General features: G+C 38.6%; 1 protein-coding gene across 2 annotated transcripts in view; it reads left to right on the forward strand.

Moving 5' to 3' along the window:
• PRIM2 (DNA primase subunit 2) overlaps nt 1–17,592 on the forward strand; it is a 277,151-nt gene that overhangs the window by 177,150 nt on the left and 82,409 nt on the right. For both annotated transcript variants that reach the window (XM_060021359.1, XM_060021360.1), the window contains exons 9-10: nt 3,167–3,239; nt 5,889–6,074. In XM_060021359.1, the coding sequence (XP_059877342.1) occupies nt 3,167–3,239; nt 5,889–6,074 (259 nt within the window). The remainder of the gene's footprint in view (nt 1–3,166; nt 3,240–5,888; nt 6,075–17,592) is intronic.

Raw genomic sequence — 17,592 nt, forward strand, 5'->3', positions numbered from 1 at the left:
TTGTCTGCGTTGGGTCTTCGTTGCTTTCCCCAGCCTTTCTCTAGTTGCGGTGAGAGGGGGCTACTCTTTGTTGCGGTGCACGGGCTTCTCATTGTGGTGTATTCTCTTGTTGTGGAGCACGGGCTCTAGGTGCGCGGGCTGCAGTAGCTGTGGCTCGTGGGCTCTAGAACGCAAGCTTAGTAGTTGGGGCGCACGGGCTTAGTTGCTCTGTGGCATGTGGGATCTTCCCGGACCAGGGCTCAAACCCATGTCCCCTGCGTTGGCAGGCGGATTCTTAACCACTGCGCCAGCAGGGAAGCCCCAAGGATTTTTATTCTTTTATGGCAGCACTATTTGTTCCTTTTTCTTTTACCTTGATTGCCTTCCTTTATCCATCTATTGCCATTACTTTACTGAAGGTCTTTTCAAAAACTTCTCTTGCCCGGAATGTTGCAATATTCTTCCAACTGGTTTTCCATTTCCCAATCCCTCCCTTTCTAGTAATTTCTCTACACTGCTTTCTTTCTCGAGTATAAACCTGATTATGTGAATTCTTGTCCAAAATCTTTTTATGGTTCTTTCTGCCTGCAGATCATTGGATACACTGCTTCTCATGATTTGCCTTTCTTATATCTGAAAATCCTCCCCCTTGGCTTCATCTATCCATAACTGTTCAAGTATGTATTAAATAGCTGTGACGTAACAACTCCTTTAACCAATATATATGTTATGCTTTCTGATTCTGAATGAGTGGAAGAGGAATCTCATTCCCAATTCTTATGCTTCAATTCTTCATTTCTGTCACTTTTCTTCCAGGGTTCCACACTTGCCCTTACTGGGTTGGCTGGTGACCATCTTCTTGTCTATTTATAATAATTTTAGAAGTATGATGTCTGACGGTTTCCTTATATTCTCTCTGTAGTTATTTATACCCAGTAAATTCTTTGCATTTATCATTGCTACCATTCTCTTTCTTACTTTTTTTTCTTGGAATTTGGTCCCTTTGCATATTCTATTAAAACTTTGAGGAACAAGCATTTTATACTGGCATTCAGGCAAACATATGTGTCCTCTTTATACATCTTCTCTTTGTACTTTGTATACTGCATTAATCTGGGCTGAGAAAACTACTCAGTGACTATAATCATGTTTGTACATCATTTTACCATTTATACTGGACTTTTGTATTTGTTCATCTATTTGAGCTGAACGGTCCTGTTAGATGATCGTGATCAATTTATAGCCTAAAGCTTACAGGGGTCAATGGAGTGGGCTAGCATCTCCCAACTGGGGGATGACTCCTCTACAGGATCATGCTGCCTCCCTTCCCATCCTGTTTTATTTTGTTTTGTTTTGTATTCCTCTGTACTTACTGGTCAAGACTGCAGTTGCTCTGTGTACTGGAATATGCTTTACTGATTTTAATTAGCACTTCGAATTTATTAGTTCATTTGATCTCCCCAGGATTTCTGTTAGTTAGGCAGGCCTGGCCTTATTAATACCATTTTATAAATGAGAATGTGCAGATTACCAGTTTGCCAAACCAATGATTTAAAGAACAAAAACAAAAGCAAGTCTTCAGACTCGTAGCTTATGCTGTTTTCATTGCCTTGTGTGTAAGACATATTGGAAAGTGAAATATGTTTTTATTTGGGGGGATTTCACTGAAACAATTCTCTGGTTGTGTTCTATATTAAAATGTAAAATATTAAAATTAAATGGCAGCTGTTGGTTTAACTTAGCATGAGTTTTGTGTGGCATGGCACTACTATGATAAAGGGAATGGATAGAGTCCAGTGATATGCTGTCAGAAATTTGTTACTGGAGGGAGAAATAATACCAAAGGCAAGAAGATGTGTTTTAGGTGCAGGATCATTCTGTGTCACTCTCTGGCATTCTGCTTGTCCTGCTCTCAGAGTGATTCTCAGGCCATTCTTAGCCCATGGAGGGAGGACTGTCGGAAGGGGACATCTACACTTGTGACAGTCTCCTTGCCAGTGGCTGCAACGTCCCGAGATATCCAGTAGTTTTGCTTCATAATCCGTACCCATTGTTTAATCAATAACCTGATTGATTGTAGGAATAACAGCCTTTCTACAGAGCATCTTGAAGGGTGTATGTTATCCAGCAGCAAGAAGCTATAGTGCTGAGCAGGTAGAAAGTAGAGCATCCGGAATCCCTTGTTATTGTAATGATACTTTACTCCAGAACTTCCCTTTAGTTGTGGAGTCTGCATAAACCACAGTTTGACTATGGTTTTCTATGTAACCTTGCACCAGTTCTTCGCCGCATGATCCCTGAATGTCTGCATCTGAGTCATTGTTGATGGAGCTACGGGTGTGGAGTTGTGTCAAGGAGATGATAATGTACACAGGTGGAGGGCTTTAGGTAGTATGTGCCATGTTATATTTCCTAATTTCTAAATAATACAAGAGGAAAATGTATCACAGGGAAGAGAATGGCATGGTATAGTGAAGAAACAGGAAGTTGGGAGTCAAAAAGTTTGAGTTCCTGCTGCACTGCTGACTTGCTGTCTCATCTAACAAGTTCCTCACTTCTCAAATGTAAAATAAACCTGCTCTGTTGGGGGTGTTGTGAGGATGTAATTAGAGGATATAGATAAGGACTCTTTGTATATGTAAAGTGCTGTTCATATGTTACTTATTTTAATGAATAGTGATTACCATATGTCCAGTCCTTTAACAAAAGGTATTTCAATTCTGACCTCCTGTTAACACTGCAGGGCAGGCACTGTCATCTCCATTTGACGGACAGGGATCCTGGGGTGTGGAGAGTCTAGGTGACTCACTCAAGGGCCTACTGAGTGATGACTCTGGATGTAAGCTCCCATTTATTCCTAGCTCTGCTGCCATGCTGTTTTATAAGGGGTCAGTGTGGGAGAGGTGTTAACTTTAACAACAACTTGCATATTGCTTCCAGGAAATGGAAATGGCACCCTAGATTAGGAATCGGGAGATCCAGATGAGCACTGCATTTCTGTATTAATTTTGGGAAAGTTACTTAAATGTATTCTATTAAATACCTTTAAAACACTTGGCTATGTTTTTCCTAAGATATGTGTAAAATATCTTTGTGACTTTGTATCAGAATTTTAAAGATTTCCTTTGAAGTGATCAAAATATGTTTTACAAATCCTATTTTAATATTTTGTTCTTTTTATTTTTAGTCATTCGTACACTGGTCAAGACTACAGTACACAGGGAAATGTTGGGAAGGTTTCTTTAGATCAGATCGATTCGGTAAGCATCTCATCCTTTTAAACTTAAACCTTTGTCAGTGGAGGAAGCACAGATTTTCTTCAACCAAAGATTATTTTGTGGGTGGGGAGATGGGAGGGAATGTTATTTCATTGCTTGCCAATCATTTTTTAAAGAAATCCCATGTGCTATACATATGATTTTTTTTTTCATCATAGGAAAACCAAAATATCAGAAAATCATTTGTAGTCTGATAAAAACAGAATTTAATCAGTTTTCCAAAGGGGGAATTCTTTTTAAGTGATGACAACTAAATAGTGTTTATTGTTTATATTTAAATACCATATACATATAGTAAAGGAGAAATGTAAAATACTAAGTATATCCATTTGCTGGGGCTGTTGTAACAAAATACCACAGTCTGCGTGCCTTAAACAACAGAAGCTTATTTTCTCACAGTTCTGGAGGCGAGCATTCCATGATGAAGGTATCAGCAAGTTTGGTTTCTCCTGAGGCCTCTCTCCTTGGCTTCTAGGTGGCTGCTCATCCCCGTGTCTCTTCCTCTGCTTAGAAGGACCCCAGTCACCTTGGACCAGGGCCCCACTCCCATGAGCTCATTTAACCTTGATTACCTCCTTACAGGTCCCAGCTCTAAATACAGCCACATTCTGAGGTCGTGGGTTTAGGACTTGGCATGTAAATTTGAGGAGGATACAAAATGTATTCCATGACACTAAGGGTAGGCTCCCATCTTGTGTTGCCACTAGATTAGTAGGCAGCTCATTTCAGCTTCACTTTGTGGCTCCCTAGGGGAATGAAAGTGTGCACACGTTACCATACTTTTACTTTATAGAATTTCTCTTTAAGACATTGTAGAATTTCTGCATTACCCAAAAAAGGGAAACTGAGTCAGCCATAATTAATCTTTGTTTAGACAATTACCCAGTGACTTAAAATAAATTAAAAATACACAGGTGAGGTTTTAATGCTTGGAAACAAGAGTTATGATGGTGAGTAGGGGGAGACCCTGAGCTTTTGGAGTCTGGAATAAATAGGTCATCTTCCTATGAAAAATTATAATCAAGTAGAAGTTGTTACTGTGAAAGATGAAGAGGCTGCCTGGTCAGTCAAGGGAGCAAAGTGAGACCTGCCCCTGCTCACGGGCAAAGTTGAACCTGCTGAGGAGCCCGTGAGAGGTGGGAGTTAAGTCTCAGGAGGATGCTTGAGGAGGTCAGGGAGAACGCATTTGAGACCATAGATGAAAAAGGTTTCCTTTTAAATAAATAAATAAATAAATAAATAAATAAATGTATGTATGTATGTATGGCTGCATTGGGGTTAGTTGCTGCGGTGAGCAGGGGCTACTCTGTTGCGGTGCGCGGGCTTCTCATTGCGGTTGCTTCTCTTGTTGCGGAGCACAGGCTCTAGGCTTGCGGACTCAATAGTTGTGGCATGCGGGCTCAGCAGATGTGGCTCGCAGGCTCTAGAGTGCAGGCTCATTATTGTGGTGCATGGGCTTAGTTGCTTTGTGGCATGTGGGATCTTCCCGGACCAGGGCTCGAACCCATATCCCCTGCATTGGCAGGTGGATTCTTAACCACTGCGCCACCAGGGAAGTCCAAAAAAGGTTTTCTTTTAATTGTTAATTTCTTTAACACATTTATTTGAATTCACATTTTGAGAACCATTTCTCTTATTTTTATGTTTTACTTTGTATTGGGGTTATTTTAAAAGTTCATCTGTGATTCACCAATTGTACTTTTGAACATTTATCCCAGGAAAATGAAATCTTAGGTTTACATGAAAACCTGTATACTCATTTGTTTGAAATAGCCCCAAACTGGATACAACCCAAATATCCTTCAACGAGTGAATGGTTAGACAAATGGTGTTATGTCCACACCATGGACTATTGCTCAGCAATTAAACAAAACGAGCTATTGATACCTGCAACAACTTAGATGAATTTTGTGGGAATGCTGAGTAAAACGCCACTCTCAAAACGTTAAACTATATGATTCCATTTGTCTAACACTCTTGAAATGACAAAATTATGGAGACGGAGAACAATTAGTGGTTGCCAAGGGTTAGGGAATGGCGGGGGGAGGGTACAGAAGATGGGGGTTATAAAATGGAAACATGAGGGATCCTTGTGGTGGGGGATGCATGAACCTACACATGTGAAAAAATTACATAAAATTATATACACATGTACACAGAAATGAACACGTGAGTGTAACTGAGAAAGTCTAAGACTAGTGTATATCAGTGTCAGTATCTTGGTTGTGATAATATACTACAGATTTGCAGGATATTACCTTTGGGGGATACCAGGTACATGACATCTCTTTGTATTATTTCTTACAACTGCATAGGAATCTACAGTTATCTCAAAAGAAAACATTTAATTAAAAATTATAAAAAGAAAAGAAATAGGTGAAATAAATTTTAATAATATGTTTTATTCAATGCATTATATCTAAACTATTATCATTTTGACATGTAATCAATATTAAAATATTAATAAGAAAAAGAATTAATGTGTAATCACAGTGAGACAGTAATAACTTCCTTACGGTTTTTTGATTTTATTCCAATTAAACTGAATTTACGATTTGCAAATTAGATTGATTTTTCCAACAAATATTGTGGGGGACCTGATAAATAACAAAACATTCTTTTTTCTTGTAGCTTTCTACCAAATCCTTCCCACCTTGCATGCGTCAGCTACATAAAGCCCTGCGGGAAAATCACCATCTTCGTCATGGGGGCCGCATGCAGTACGGCCTCTTCCTGAAGGGCATTGGCCTAACCTTGGAACAGGCATTGCAGTTCTGGAAGCAGGAATTTATCAGAGGAAAGATGGATCCAGACAAGGTAATTTTGAAAAATCAGAGCAGAAACTGAAATTCTAATTTGGTCTGAAGACTAAAAGGTTTGTTTTTTGAATATGCCCCCAAATGTAGTTGAAAATTCTGTAAGTGTGTCTACAGTTTCATTTAGGTAAAAGAAACTCACGTATTAATCTAGTAGTTGCTCAACAAAAGATTGGGAAAGTGGATTCAGTTTAAAGGGTAAGATCGAAACAGCAATGTAAGATGTAAAATAATGCTTGAATGAAGAGTCGTCTTCTTGGTAGGTAAACTGCCAGTAGTTGTAATAACTGAAATTGCGTCTGAGTTGTATTTCTGTAGGAATGTGTGTGTGTGTGTGTGTGTGTGTGTGTGTAATATGTATAGACATATATACATACATGCACATGTAATGTTATTTTCAGAACCGAGAAATGTTGAGAACAAATACAGTGAAAACAGTTTAGAATGCATCCTATTGTGTTATGTGGAATCTTTCACAAGGAATTTTTATTTATTTTTATAAATTTATTTATTTATATATTTATTTTTGGCTGCGTTGGGTCTTCATTGCTACACACGGGCCCTCTCCAGTGGCGGTGAGCGGGGGCTACTCTTCGTTGTGGTGCGCGGGCTTCTCATGGTGGTGGCTTCTCCCATTGCAGAGCATGGGCTCTAGGTGTGCTGCCCTCAGTAGATGTGGCATACGGGCCCAGCAGTTGTGGCTCTCGGGCCCCAGAGTGCAGGCTCAGCAGCTGTGGCGCACAGGCCCAGCCACTCCACTGCACGCGGGATCCTCCCGGACCAGGGCCTGAACCCGCGTCCCCTGCGTTGGCAGGCAGATTCTCAACCACTGTGCCACCAGGGAAGCCCGTCACAGGGAATTTTTAGATAGACGTTTATCACTGTAAACCTGAGAACTGCCTTTAAATCTGTTCTTACTTCTCAGATTCCCACTCCTATTCCTTATTTCTCTTAAGTAGAACTAGCTAATAATGTTATGGTTTCTCGTCCCTTCTATGGCTTAGCACTGTGGGATGAAGCACATTTTTTATTGTTTATTTCTTGTTTGTTTCTTCTTAGGAAAGGTAAACTATAGGACAAAGAATATTTACCAAGTAAATTTTATAATGACACTTTATTATGTCTTGTATCAGTTTGCTCAGGCTGCCATAACAAAATACCACAGACCGGGTGCCTTAGACAACAGAAATATATGTCCTCACAGCTCTGGAGGCTGGAAGTACACAATCCAGGTGTGGGAGGATTTGGTTTCTCCTGAAGCCTCTTTCCTGGCTTCCAGCAGTTGCCTTCTTGGCTGTGTCCTCACGTGGCCTTTTCTCTGTGTGTCCACCTCTCTGGTTTTCCTTCCTCCTCTTAGAAGGACCCCAATCCTGTCGGATTAGAGTCCCACCATTATAACCTCATTTAACCTTCATTACCTCTTTAAATGCCCTATCTCCAAATACAGTCACATTGGGAGTTAGGGCCTCAACAGATGAATTTTAGGACACAGTTCAGTCCGTAACACGTCTCTAGCTTTATACTTTTCTAAAAAGTTCAGCCTCTTTTATAATATATTATAAAAAGCTCTTGCAGTTTTTACAGGTTTGTTTTAAAAACCGTTTTCATTGATAACTGTCCATAGAAGCTTAAATTTATCATTGAATAGAGTTTTCTTTAAACATGATTTTGGATAATGTTTATTAAATAGTAATAAATCAAATAAGTCTGGATAATGTTATATTTTATTTTAAAGGTAACATATTCTGATTATAGGAAGTATGAAAAATACAGAAAATTTTCCCGTCATTGTCTCATTCATAAATAATTACTGTCAACATTTTAGCCTTTCTCTTTAGTCTAGATAGCTAGATATCATTGTTTTTTCCCATTAAAAAATTTGACATTCTATTGTGATCATTTTCCCAGGTTGTTGAATCATTTTTGAAAATATCATTTGTGTTAGTTGCATGACAACACATCATTTGAAAGTGATATAATTTGCTTAATCATTCCCCTATTATTGAACACTTGGTTGTGTCTATTTGACTTTGTCATAAATGTTATTGCAACCAATATCTTGAGCACATAAATCTGATTATAATTCAGATGTCCTCTGTATATGTTCACCAGGGAACCAGTTTACCTGGTGAAAAACTGTAGACGGTTTTGAAGTTTTGATGCATGCTATCATGCTATGAAATGACTGGAAAGGCTTTAAATTAGACTCTCATCAAGCTATGTGAGAACTTTGCTGTGTCACTGACATCATTATATGTTATTACTTGAAAATGTTTTTTGACCTTTTTATTAAGAATTTGATGTATTAAGTAGGTAGATGTGTTAGGGTTCTGCAGAGAAACAGAACCAATAGAGTGTGTGTGTGTGTGTGTGTGTGTGTGTGTGTGTGTGTGTGTGCGCGCATGTGTACAAAAAGAGATGTACTGTATGGAATGGCCCGTGTGATTATGGAGGCTGAGTCACCAAACTCTGTGAGCAGCAGGCTGGAGACCCAGGAAGAAAGAGCAGTGTTTCAGTTTGAGTCTGAAGGCAGGAAAAAATCCATGTCTGTGCTCATGGCCCTCAGGCAGGAGGAAATAACCTCTTAGTCGCAGGAGGGTTGGCCTTTTTGTTCCATTCAGGACTGCAGAGGATAGGATGAGACACACCCGCCCTCAATGGGGGAGGCATCTGCTCTGCTCAGTCCAACAATTCAGATGTTAACCTTGTCTAGAAACACCCTCACAGACACACCTGAAATAACGTCTGACTGGAGTTCTGGGCACTCTGATGGTCAAAAAATTAACTGTCACAGTAGATAAGTATTTATGAGCTATGGTTTTGAACTGAAGAGAGAGAGAAGTTGAGGTAGCATTTTAGCTTGGTTTGTGCTGTAACTAAGCGGGGAAAAGAGAAGCGTGAGATATGGGAAAGCTTGATCTGGGTGCCAGGCCTTTGGCTTGTGCGTCTGTTCACTGACCGCCCTCTTTTGTGTGTATCTGGGATGGCCTCCTATCAATGTCATCAGTATTTCGTTATTTTTAAACCTATGTGTTTGAAAATTTTTTTCAAATGGGGTTTTTATTTTATAATGTAAAAGTAGTTTTTTTGAAATATTATTGTAAAAGAAAATCAATATTTTTTACCTTTCTAGATAATACATAACAGTCTATATTTTCATTAGCTTATTATTGATTACAGCAAATGTATTATTTTGACTAAAAGGTTTTAACATACACTTATGATTTACTGTCTGTTTAGTGTTCTGTTGTTACAGTCTGTTTTTGTAAATAAACATTCATATTTTTCTCAATTATATCTTCTTACGTATTTTTCCAATGAAATGTAATTTAGTATCCTTTTATGAAAATATTCTCTTCAACTTAATAATTGTACCTACTTGTTAAATGGTACATACCATTAAAAATACTCTTTAGAGGTGTAGAAAATTGATTTCTTAAAATACTATTTATAGAGAATGGTTATGGAGGATATTTTAGACATTTTTTTGTAGTGCTCTAATTAAAAGACTTGATGTTGAACCCAGGAATGACTTGGCACATTCACTTCTGTTGAATAGCTTATTTCCTGACAGTGCAGGATATTTTTGAGGTGATTTAGTCATTGTCAACTGGACTTCTTCTTTACTGTGGTTTCCCAGATGACCATATGTCTGATTTCTTTCTCTTTACAGTCATGCCCTCATTGTAACTTATTTGAGATACATTGCTATGTGCATCTGAGTAAAACTTATGGGTACCTTGCCATTTCTTTTGAGGCAGCAGGAAGCAGTCAGTACTTCAGCACTTTTGAGCTGTAACTCTTCACCCCAGCTACACTGCCTAGAACTGAACATTTCTTCTGCCTAACTCCTTTCCAGAAATTAAGCTTTGTTCCTTGTAAATTGACTGCCTGAGCAGTGACTGTCTCTTTCTCTCATCTTCCTTGCTTGGTTTGTTGCAGGCATTTATTTAGTTGTTTGTTTGTTTGTTTTAAAAAAAACTTTGAATACTTTTCTCTCTAAGGTTTTACTTAATGTTGGAGGGGAATTTGTTGTCTGTATTGTAAAATAATCTAAAACTGTATGTATTAGTTTTTGTAACTGTCATCCAGAGTGTATTAAAGTAGCATGTTCCTAGATACCCCTTATTAAGGATAAGCAATTTTTATATTATAATCTACAAATTCTTGTTTTCTCTTATAGTCAGTTTTTGTGTGTGTGTGTGTTTGCGGAGGGGCTGCGATACACAGCTTGTGGGTTGTGGGATCTTAGTTCCCCAACCACGGATTGAATCTGGGCCCTTGGCAGTGAGAGTCCTAACCACTGGACCGCCAGGGAATTTCTCTTATAGTCAGTTTTGAATAGTAATAATGCGATTGTGGAAGCAGCTGAAGGTTCTGATGCTCACTGTTAGTTGTTGTTTGTTAGGAATTCGATGTACTAAGTCCCTCTGTGTATGTAAGAAGTAGCCATCTGTCTGTAAAATGCTTATTCAGAGTTGTTAGTTTGGAATGGTTATTTTTCTGTTCTTTTAAAACTATTTTCAGACTAGCGTACACATGCCAGTAGATGGTATTAATAACATGTAGAGGTGCTACCTTATATGGCTCCTAGTGACTTGCTACTAGGTTATGCTCTTATAATTTTGGGCACTTCTCACTGCCTCATATTTATTTATTGTTTATTTGTTTATCACCTGCAATTAGAATAAAACTATAGAGAAGCAGATATCTTGTCTGTCTTGTTCACTGCTTCATGTTCAAGCACCTAGAACATACCTGACTCATAGTAGGAACTCAATAAATGTTTTTGAATGAAGTAATAAGTCCCCATAAAAGTAAATACACAGAAAACTAGAAAACTTGGTCCATTTTCCCCAAATTCCTTCACATAAATTAGAGCACAGTACTATACAGTTATTTGTTAATATGCTGTTATTCCATTTGTAGTGAACTTGAACTTGAATGAAACCAAGAATTTTAGTGTAACCTGAAATTTACAATAGAAGTTATCGATTTATAGATTAAAAGGGACTTCTCATCATTGGCTTGCCCAGGAGTCCATGGCATAAAAAGGTTAAGAGCCCTTAAAGTTTATCATAGGAGAGGATAGGGCTTCTAGTTTATTGTCTGACACTTAGTTTGTTGTTCATTAATTGCAGTTTTCATTTTTTTCTGCTATATTAGGAATAAAATGCCTATATTGATCTACCTTCATTGAATTTTGTACATGTCATCTTTATAACTTATCAAATTATAGTATTTATGTTTGCATGTGTGTCTTAAGAGTGGATTCTGAGTGACTTGAATGCAGGGACTGTGATTTTTCCATTTTGGGTCTCGAGGACTTAGCACAAGACCTGGCAGCTCTTAGATGTTTGCTGGACACATGGTCAATTCTGCCAAATTTTTAAAAAGTGGTTTTCAGTATGAGAAAATAAATCCGTTTTATTTCTTTTTAGATAGAGGTATATTTCTAACAAGTTATAAAATATTAATAGTCGTTTTAGTATTTTAGCCAAATTTGTTCTCCTCCATCTGTTTTTCTAAATCAGAATATAGGTTGGAAAAATACACAACTATATAAGAAGTGGTAACCAGTTATTACTACTCAATGTCCAGAAATACAGTATATACTCAGTTACTAATATTTAACTAATACATTAGTCAAGTTGTGATTTTTATTAAAAATACAAAGAAGTGTGTGTGTGTGTGTGTGTGTGTGTGTGTGTGTGTCTAGACGAACATACATATTCCATCTAATTTGTGTCCATCACTCACCTGACTTGCACTGAGTGTTGACCATGGACGGGTGCTGTTCTAGACACACTGTAGTAAAAAACACAGCCATTATTTATGAGGACTTTACAGTCTCCTGGAAAAAAACAGATAAATACAAACATACAAATTCAGTAAGATAATTATGGGATAGAGGTGGTCATGGGATTCTATAGCAGAACAGAGGAGGGAGCTAGCTGACTGAGAGAAGAGTTGTGGAGTGTGTCAGTCAGGAGGTTATATTTGCCGGGTGAAGTTAGGGAGTTCTCCAGAGAAAGAAGGGAATTCCGTGTGGAGGGGGACCTTGGATGAGCGAGTGTAGCCCATCTTGTAGGTGGTGGGAACTGAACTGTGAAAGTGTACTTGTGGCAGAGATGATTCTGCAGATGTAGGCTTTTTTTTTCTTTAATGTAATTACTAAGAATAGAAGGATTAGTAGCCAGTAGGAAGTGGTCTTGCTAGATAAATGACTGCCAACTTGGACCAGCTATGTAGGGTCATTGATAACTGTAATTTTAAAGATACATAATTTAATATCTTTGAATATTCACTAAAATTGTATAATCAATCTGAGCTGCTATGAAAGTTTACTGACAGAAAGAAAATAGTATGGACAAGGTTTCCACTTACAATCCCACTTGGTTCAAATGAATTTGGCTTCTTTAAATATGGATTTTAGATTATATGGGTCAACATTGATTTTTTAAAAGCCTTTTGCTTTAAGATTTTAATCTATTTGGTAATAGGGTAAGTTGAGAGATAGAAGTAACCAGAACACAATTATGCGACACGATGGTGAAAAGGAGAGTGTCAGTGAGGTGATGTGGAGATGGGAAGTTATTAGAGGGGACCATGCTGGAGGAGGTTTGGTGAAGATCAGTCTCGAATCGAGGTTTGAAGGAAGTGATGGTGGATCCCAATCTCCTAATTTATTCCCCCCAACCCACTTTGCCCCCTTGGTGTCCATACGTTTGTTCTCTACATGTGTGTCTATTTCTGCCTTGCAAACCAGTTCATCTATACCATTTTTCTAGATTCCACATATATGTGTTAATATATGATATTTGTTTTTCTCTTTCTGACTTACTTTGTATAACAGTCTCTCGGTCCATCCACGTCTCTACAAATGACCCAGTTTCGTTCCTTTCTGTGGCTGAGTAATATTCCATTGAATATATGTACCACATTTTCTTTATCCATTTGTCGATGGGCATTTAGGTGGCTTCCATGACCTGGCTCTTGTAAATAGTGCTGCAGTGAATATTAGGGTGCATGTGTCTTTTTGAATTATGGTTTTCTCTGGGTATATGCCCAGTAATGGGATTGCTGGGTAGTATGTTAGTTCTATTTTTAGTTTTTTAAGGAACCTCCATACTGTTCTCCCTAGTGGCTGTATCAATTTACATTCCCACCAGCAGTGCAAGAGGGTTCCCTTTTCTCCACAGTCTCTCCATCAATTGTTGTTTGTAGATTTTCTGATGATGCCTATTCTAACTGGTGTGAGGTATACCTCGTTGTAGTTTTGATTTGCATTTCTCTAATAATTAGTGATATCGAGCATCTTTTCATGTGCCTCTTGGCCATCTGTATGTCTTTGGAGAAATGTTTATTTAGGTCTTCTGCCCATTTTTAGATTAGGTTGTTTGTTTTTTTAATATTGAACTGCATGAGCTGTTTATATATTTTGGAGGTTAATCCTTTGTCCGTTGATTTCTTGGCAAATATTTTCTCCCATTCTGAGGGTTGTCTTTTCATATTGTTTTTAGTTTCCTTTGCTGTGCAAGAGCTTTGAAGTTTCATTAGGTCCCATTTGTTTATTTTTGTTTTTATTTCCATTACTCTAAGAGGTGGGTCAAAAAAGATCTTGCTGTGATTTATGTCAAAGAATGCTCTGCCTGTGTTTTCTTCTAAGAGTTTTATGGTGCCTGGCCTTACATTTAGGTCTTTAATCCATTTTGAGTTTATTTTTGTGTATGGTGTTAGGGAGTGTTCTAATTTCATTCTTTTACATGTAGCTGTCCAGTTTTCCCAGCACCACTTACTGAAAAGGCTGTCTTTTCTCCATTGTATATCCTTGCCTCCTTTGTCATAGATTAGTTGACGATAGGTGTGTGGGTTTATCTCTGGGCTTTCTGTCCTGTTCCATTGATCTATAACCAATTCTTTATTTTTGTCAGCTGGTTCGGGGGTTGTTGTGAGTTTTGGTTGCTGTTATTTTTCAATCTCTGCTTTCAGACTTCTTTGTGGACCTGACCTGTCAGTATATTTGAATACCATTTTTATTTGGGTGCATATTGTAGTAGAGGGTAAGAGATTCTAGTATTAAAACATCAACCATTTCCAGAGAACATTCTGTTGTTATGAGTGATCTTGTAGCAAACTAACTGCGTTAGGGTATACTGTACTCCCAAAATATTAGCTTCATAATGTAGGATTTTAATCTTAGATTTAATTGTATTGAGTGTGAATATTTATGATATATTAAAAATTTAATAATAAAGCTTTTTCAGTGGGGGTTGGGGACATTTGAAAATTGCACTTAGGCATCAGATAGGATTCTTTGAATTTGTGAATGATTCTACAAGAGGTATTCAAAGCTTTGAATGTCTTATTCTTTAAATAATTTCTGAGATTACTGAAATAAATGCACCTGTGCTTTATGCAAATAAAATATATTTAATGAATCATAGTACAGTTTTATGCAAGTTTTTCTTAGTTGTAATTATAATTTACATGCCAGTCTACCTGAGAAAAAGCCTCACCCTGTTTGCAAGAGATAAAATTAATCAAACCTCTGTGGAAAGCATGAAGAAACATAGCACTAAAATATTCTTTCAGTTGGAACTTGGATATTAAATCCCTTCAGCCACTAGCTTTGTTAAGAGTTAAATTGAGCTGTATAATTCTGCTCATAAATTCAAAGCAATGTGTCCTCTTAATCAGATTGCTCATAGAGCTGTTGCCTGAATTGCTTTGACCTGACTCTTTTGGACGTTAAGCACACCATAGATCATGTATGTGTGATGTAGCTGAGTTCCTGTCCCTGGTGAGGGTGTACCCGAGGTCTACTACGTGTTGTTATAATTGGGTCAGGCAACGTTTAGCATTGTGAAAACGTTTTTTTGTCCCAGAATCCAGCTCACATCGTGACTTAGAGCAGACCTATGTCATTAATAATGGACTACCAAAGGATTAAGTATTTAGCTGGCAGTGTGTGCGTATACGAAGCATATTTATCACTGGGTTTTTCTTTTTAAGACCAGTGGTTCTCCCAGGATGCTGACCAGCAATATCAGCTTCAGCACCATCTGGGGATTTATCAGAAATGCTGACTCTCAGAATCAGACTCTGGAGGCAGGTCCAGAGCTGGTGGTTTCCCAAATTGCCAAGTGAAATTGACGCACACTGAAGGTTGAGAATCATCTTTTAGATGTTGCCCTCATAGAAACCTAAGTGGCCATTAGCTTATCAAAATAGAGGCGTTGTAAATCTTCAGCTGTTTGTTCTCCTGTCTGTTTCTGTTGTGATTTGAGTGTAATGTTGTCCTTTATCAATAGCCTACACTGAATGTCAGGCTATATTTGAAGCCCCACTGCGTGTCAGATACTAGTCAGTACTAAGTGGATACGTGCAGCAGAGTTCCTCGGCTGGTGCCCTGCTGCTGAATTTCCAGTACACTCGATGGTGACCCCGTGGGCCCTTCAGGGAGCTAGGCTGGGCCTGGGGTACTCAGTGTTAGTTGCCTTCAACTGTGAGTAGCTTCTTCCATTTATTCTAGAGCGCTTTACAAATATCATTTTATATGTGCTTATATGAAAAAGGTCAGAAAAGAACTAATATAGAGTACAGAATTGGAGTCAGACTGAGTTCATGGTCAGTTCCACTGTATACACACTTTGGCAAATTACCTGGTATGTGTCCTCATCTATAGAATGTGGACAGTAATTATGTATACATCTGTGGATATATAGATATATCCCTATATACATTTGATTGATGTAGTGAGGATTCAGTAAAGACTTAGCACAGATTCTCACATGTAGTAAGCGCTAGCTCTTCTTATTCTAGGACTTCCAAGGAAGGAGAAGTTAGCTTGATGCAGAGTAATCAGTAAAGTTTCCACTGGTAGAATAGAATCTGTGCTGCCTTATTAAGGCTACATGTAACCTAGACTGGAGAGGAAGGTTGGGGGAAAGAAGGGTACTGGGGACCAAATTCCAGCTGAGATGTTGGGCTGGACAAAAACTTCATTTGGGTTTTTCTGTAACATCTTATGGAAAAACCCAAACGAACTTTTTGGCCAACCCAATAGTTTGTTTTGGGAAACGTTCAAGGGATTTAGACTAATGGAGTGTATTTCAGGCCGTTTTTGGGAACTCTTAGGTTCCAGAGCAAAGAGGGCAGAAGTTTACAGGGGAGACTGAGGTGTTTGATTTCTGCCCCCCCTTTAACAAGTGTATTTGTACCTTTGTTTACTTTTATATGTTTGGAGTCTGTATAACATTTTACTTAAAAGGAGGATTTTCCTACTTAAAAATGTTTACAAAATACTGTCGTAGTTTATTTGTGTTGTAGAATTTAGGAAAGTAGGAGATGAGAGAGAAAAAGGAGAAAGAGGGAGATTAGTGCAAGAATAGAGTTGCTTTAAATGAACCTTGTTTTTAGTCAAGAGAAAGCCACTAGAGAGTGTTAAACAGGAGAGAATTGTTTTTTCAGAAGATAATCTGGAAGTGGTGTGCAACCTTGAGACAGGGAGAGACCAGGTTAGGTCTTCCTATGGTAAGATTGGAACAAAGTAGAGAAGGTGGTTCAGGAAATGTTCAGGGAACAGTTCGCCAGACAGCCAGAGGGCCGTCGGCCTACAGGTAACAGGAAGGTGGTGGGGAGCTCTGTGAGCACAGGTTGTAGGCGGGGCTGACAGGTCTGGGATCAGAGTCTAGAGAAATGGGTCACAAGTTTGGTTTTATGTGTAAATTTGAATTGATGTCCAAGAAGAAATTCTTCTTGGTTGATTGGTTGGCTTATCTGTTCCTTTCTTCCTCTGTGATTATGGAACCCTCAGAGTGTGAAAGCTCTGTCCTGTGAGAGGAAATGTGGAGGAGATGTGGATTTGAGAGTCATTCAGACACAATTGGGAGAAAAGCCTTTTGCAGGTAAATGAACTGGCAGATGGAGAGTGTAGAGGAATATAGAGAGCAGAGGCTCAACTTTGAGAAATACCTGCCATTTGGGGTAGAAATGGAGGAGCCTGATGTGAGAACTGAATTACCAGAAATACTGGAGAGAAGGAGAGAATAGTCTGGAGTCCTGGCACTAAGGAAGAGGTGGCTTTCAGAAGTAAGATGTTCTTGCTACTCTTAGTATAGATGGTGTTTTTAGGAAGTTACGTCTAAGAAAAGTACAGAACAGCAGACAGATTTCCTAGTCTTAATGACGGATGAGGAAATAGAGGCAACAGAAATAGAGTGTCTAGAAGCCTAAGAAGTCAGGAAGACAAGAAATGGAACTGTTAGCTGTAACAGATGCCTGTGCGGAGTGAGGTTAACTTCACGTGGGGTGGGCATGAGCAGTGGGCTCCTGGAGATGCAGGAGGAGCTGGGGATGAGCGAGGAGTGAGACCTGAGGCAATGGGAAGGTCATTTGTGAACGTATATTTATAGTGTGATTATTATATAGTGTGAATCCCCTCCTTTGAGGCTCCCTGAGAACAAGGACTGTCTGTCCTTTCCCCTACCCCGTGCACTCAGCATTTGGCTCGGTGC

Source organism: Delphinus delphis, chromosome 10 (assembly GCF_949987515.2).
Source record: "Delphinus delphis chromosome 10, mDelDel1.2, whole genome shotgun sequence".
NCBI lineage: Eukaryota > Metazoa > Chordata > Mammalia > Artiodactyla > Delphinidae > Delphinus > Delphinus delphis.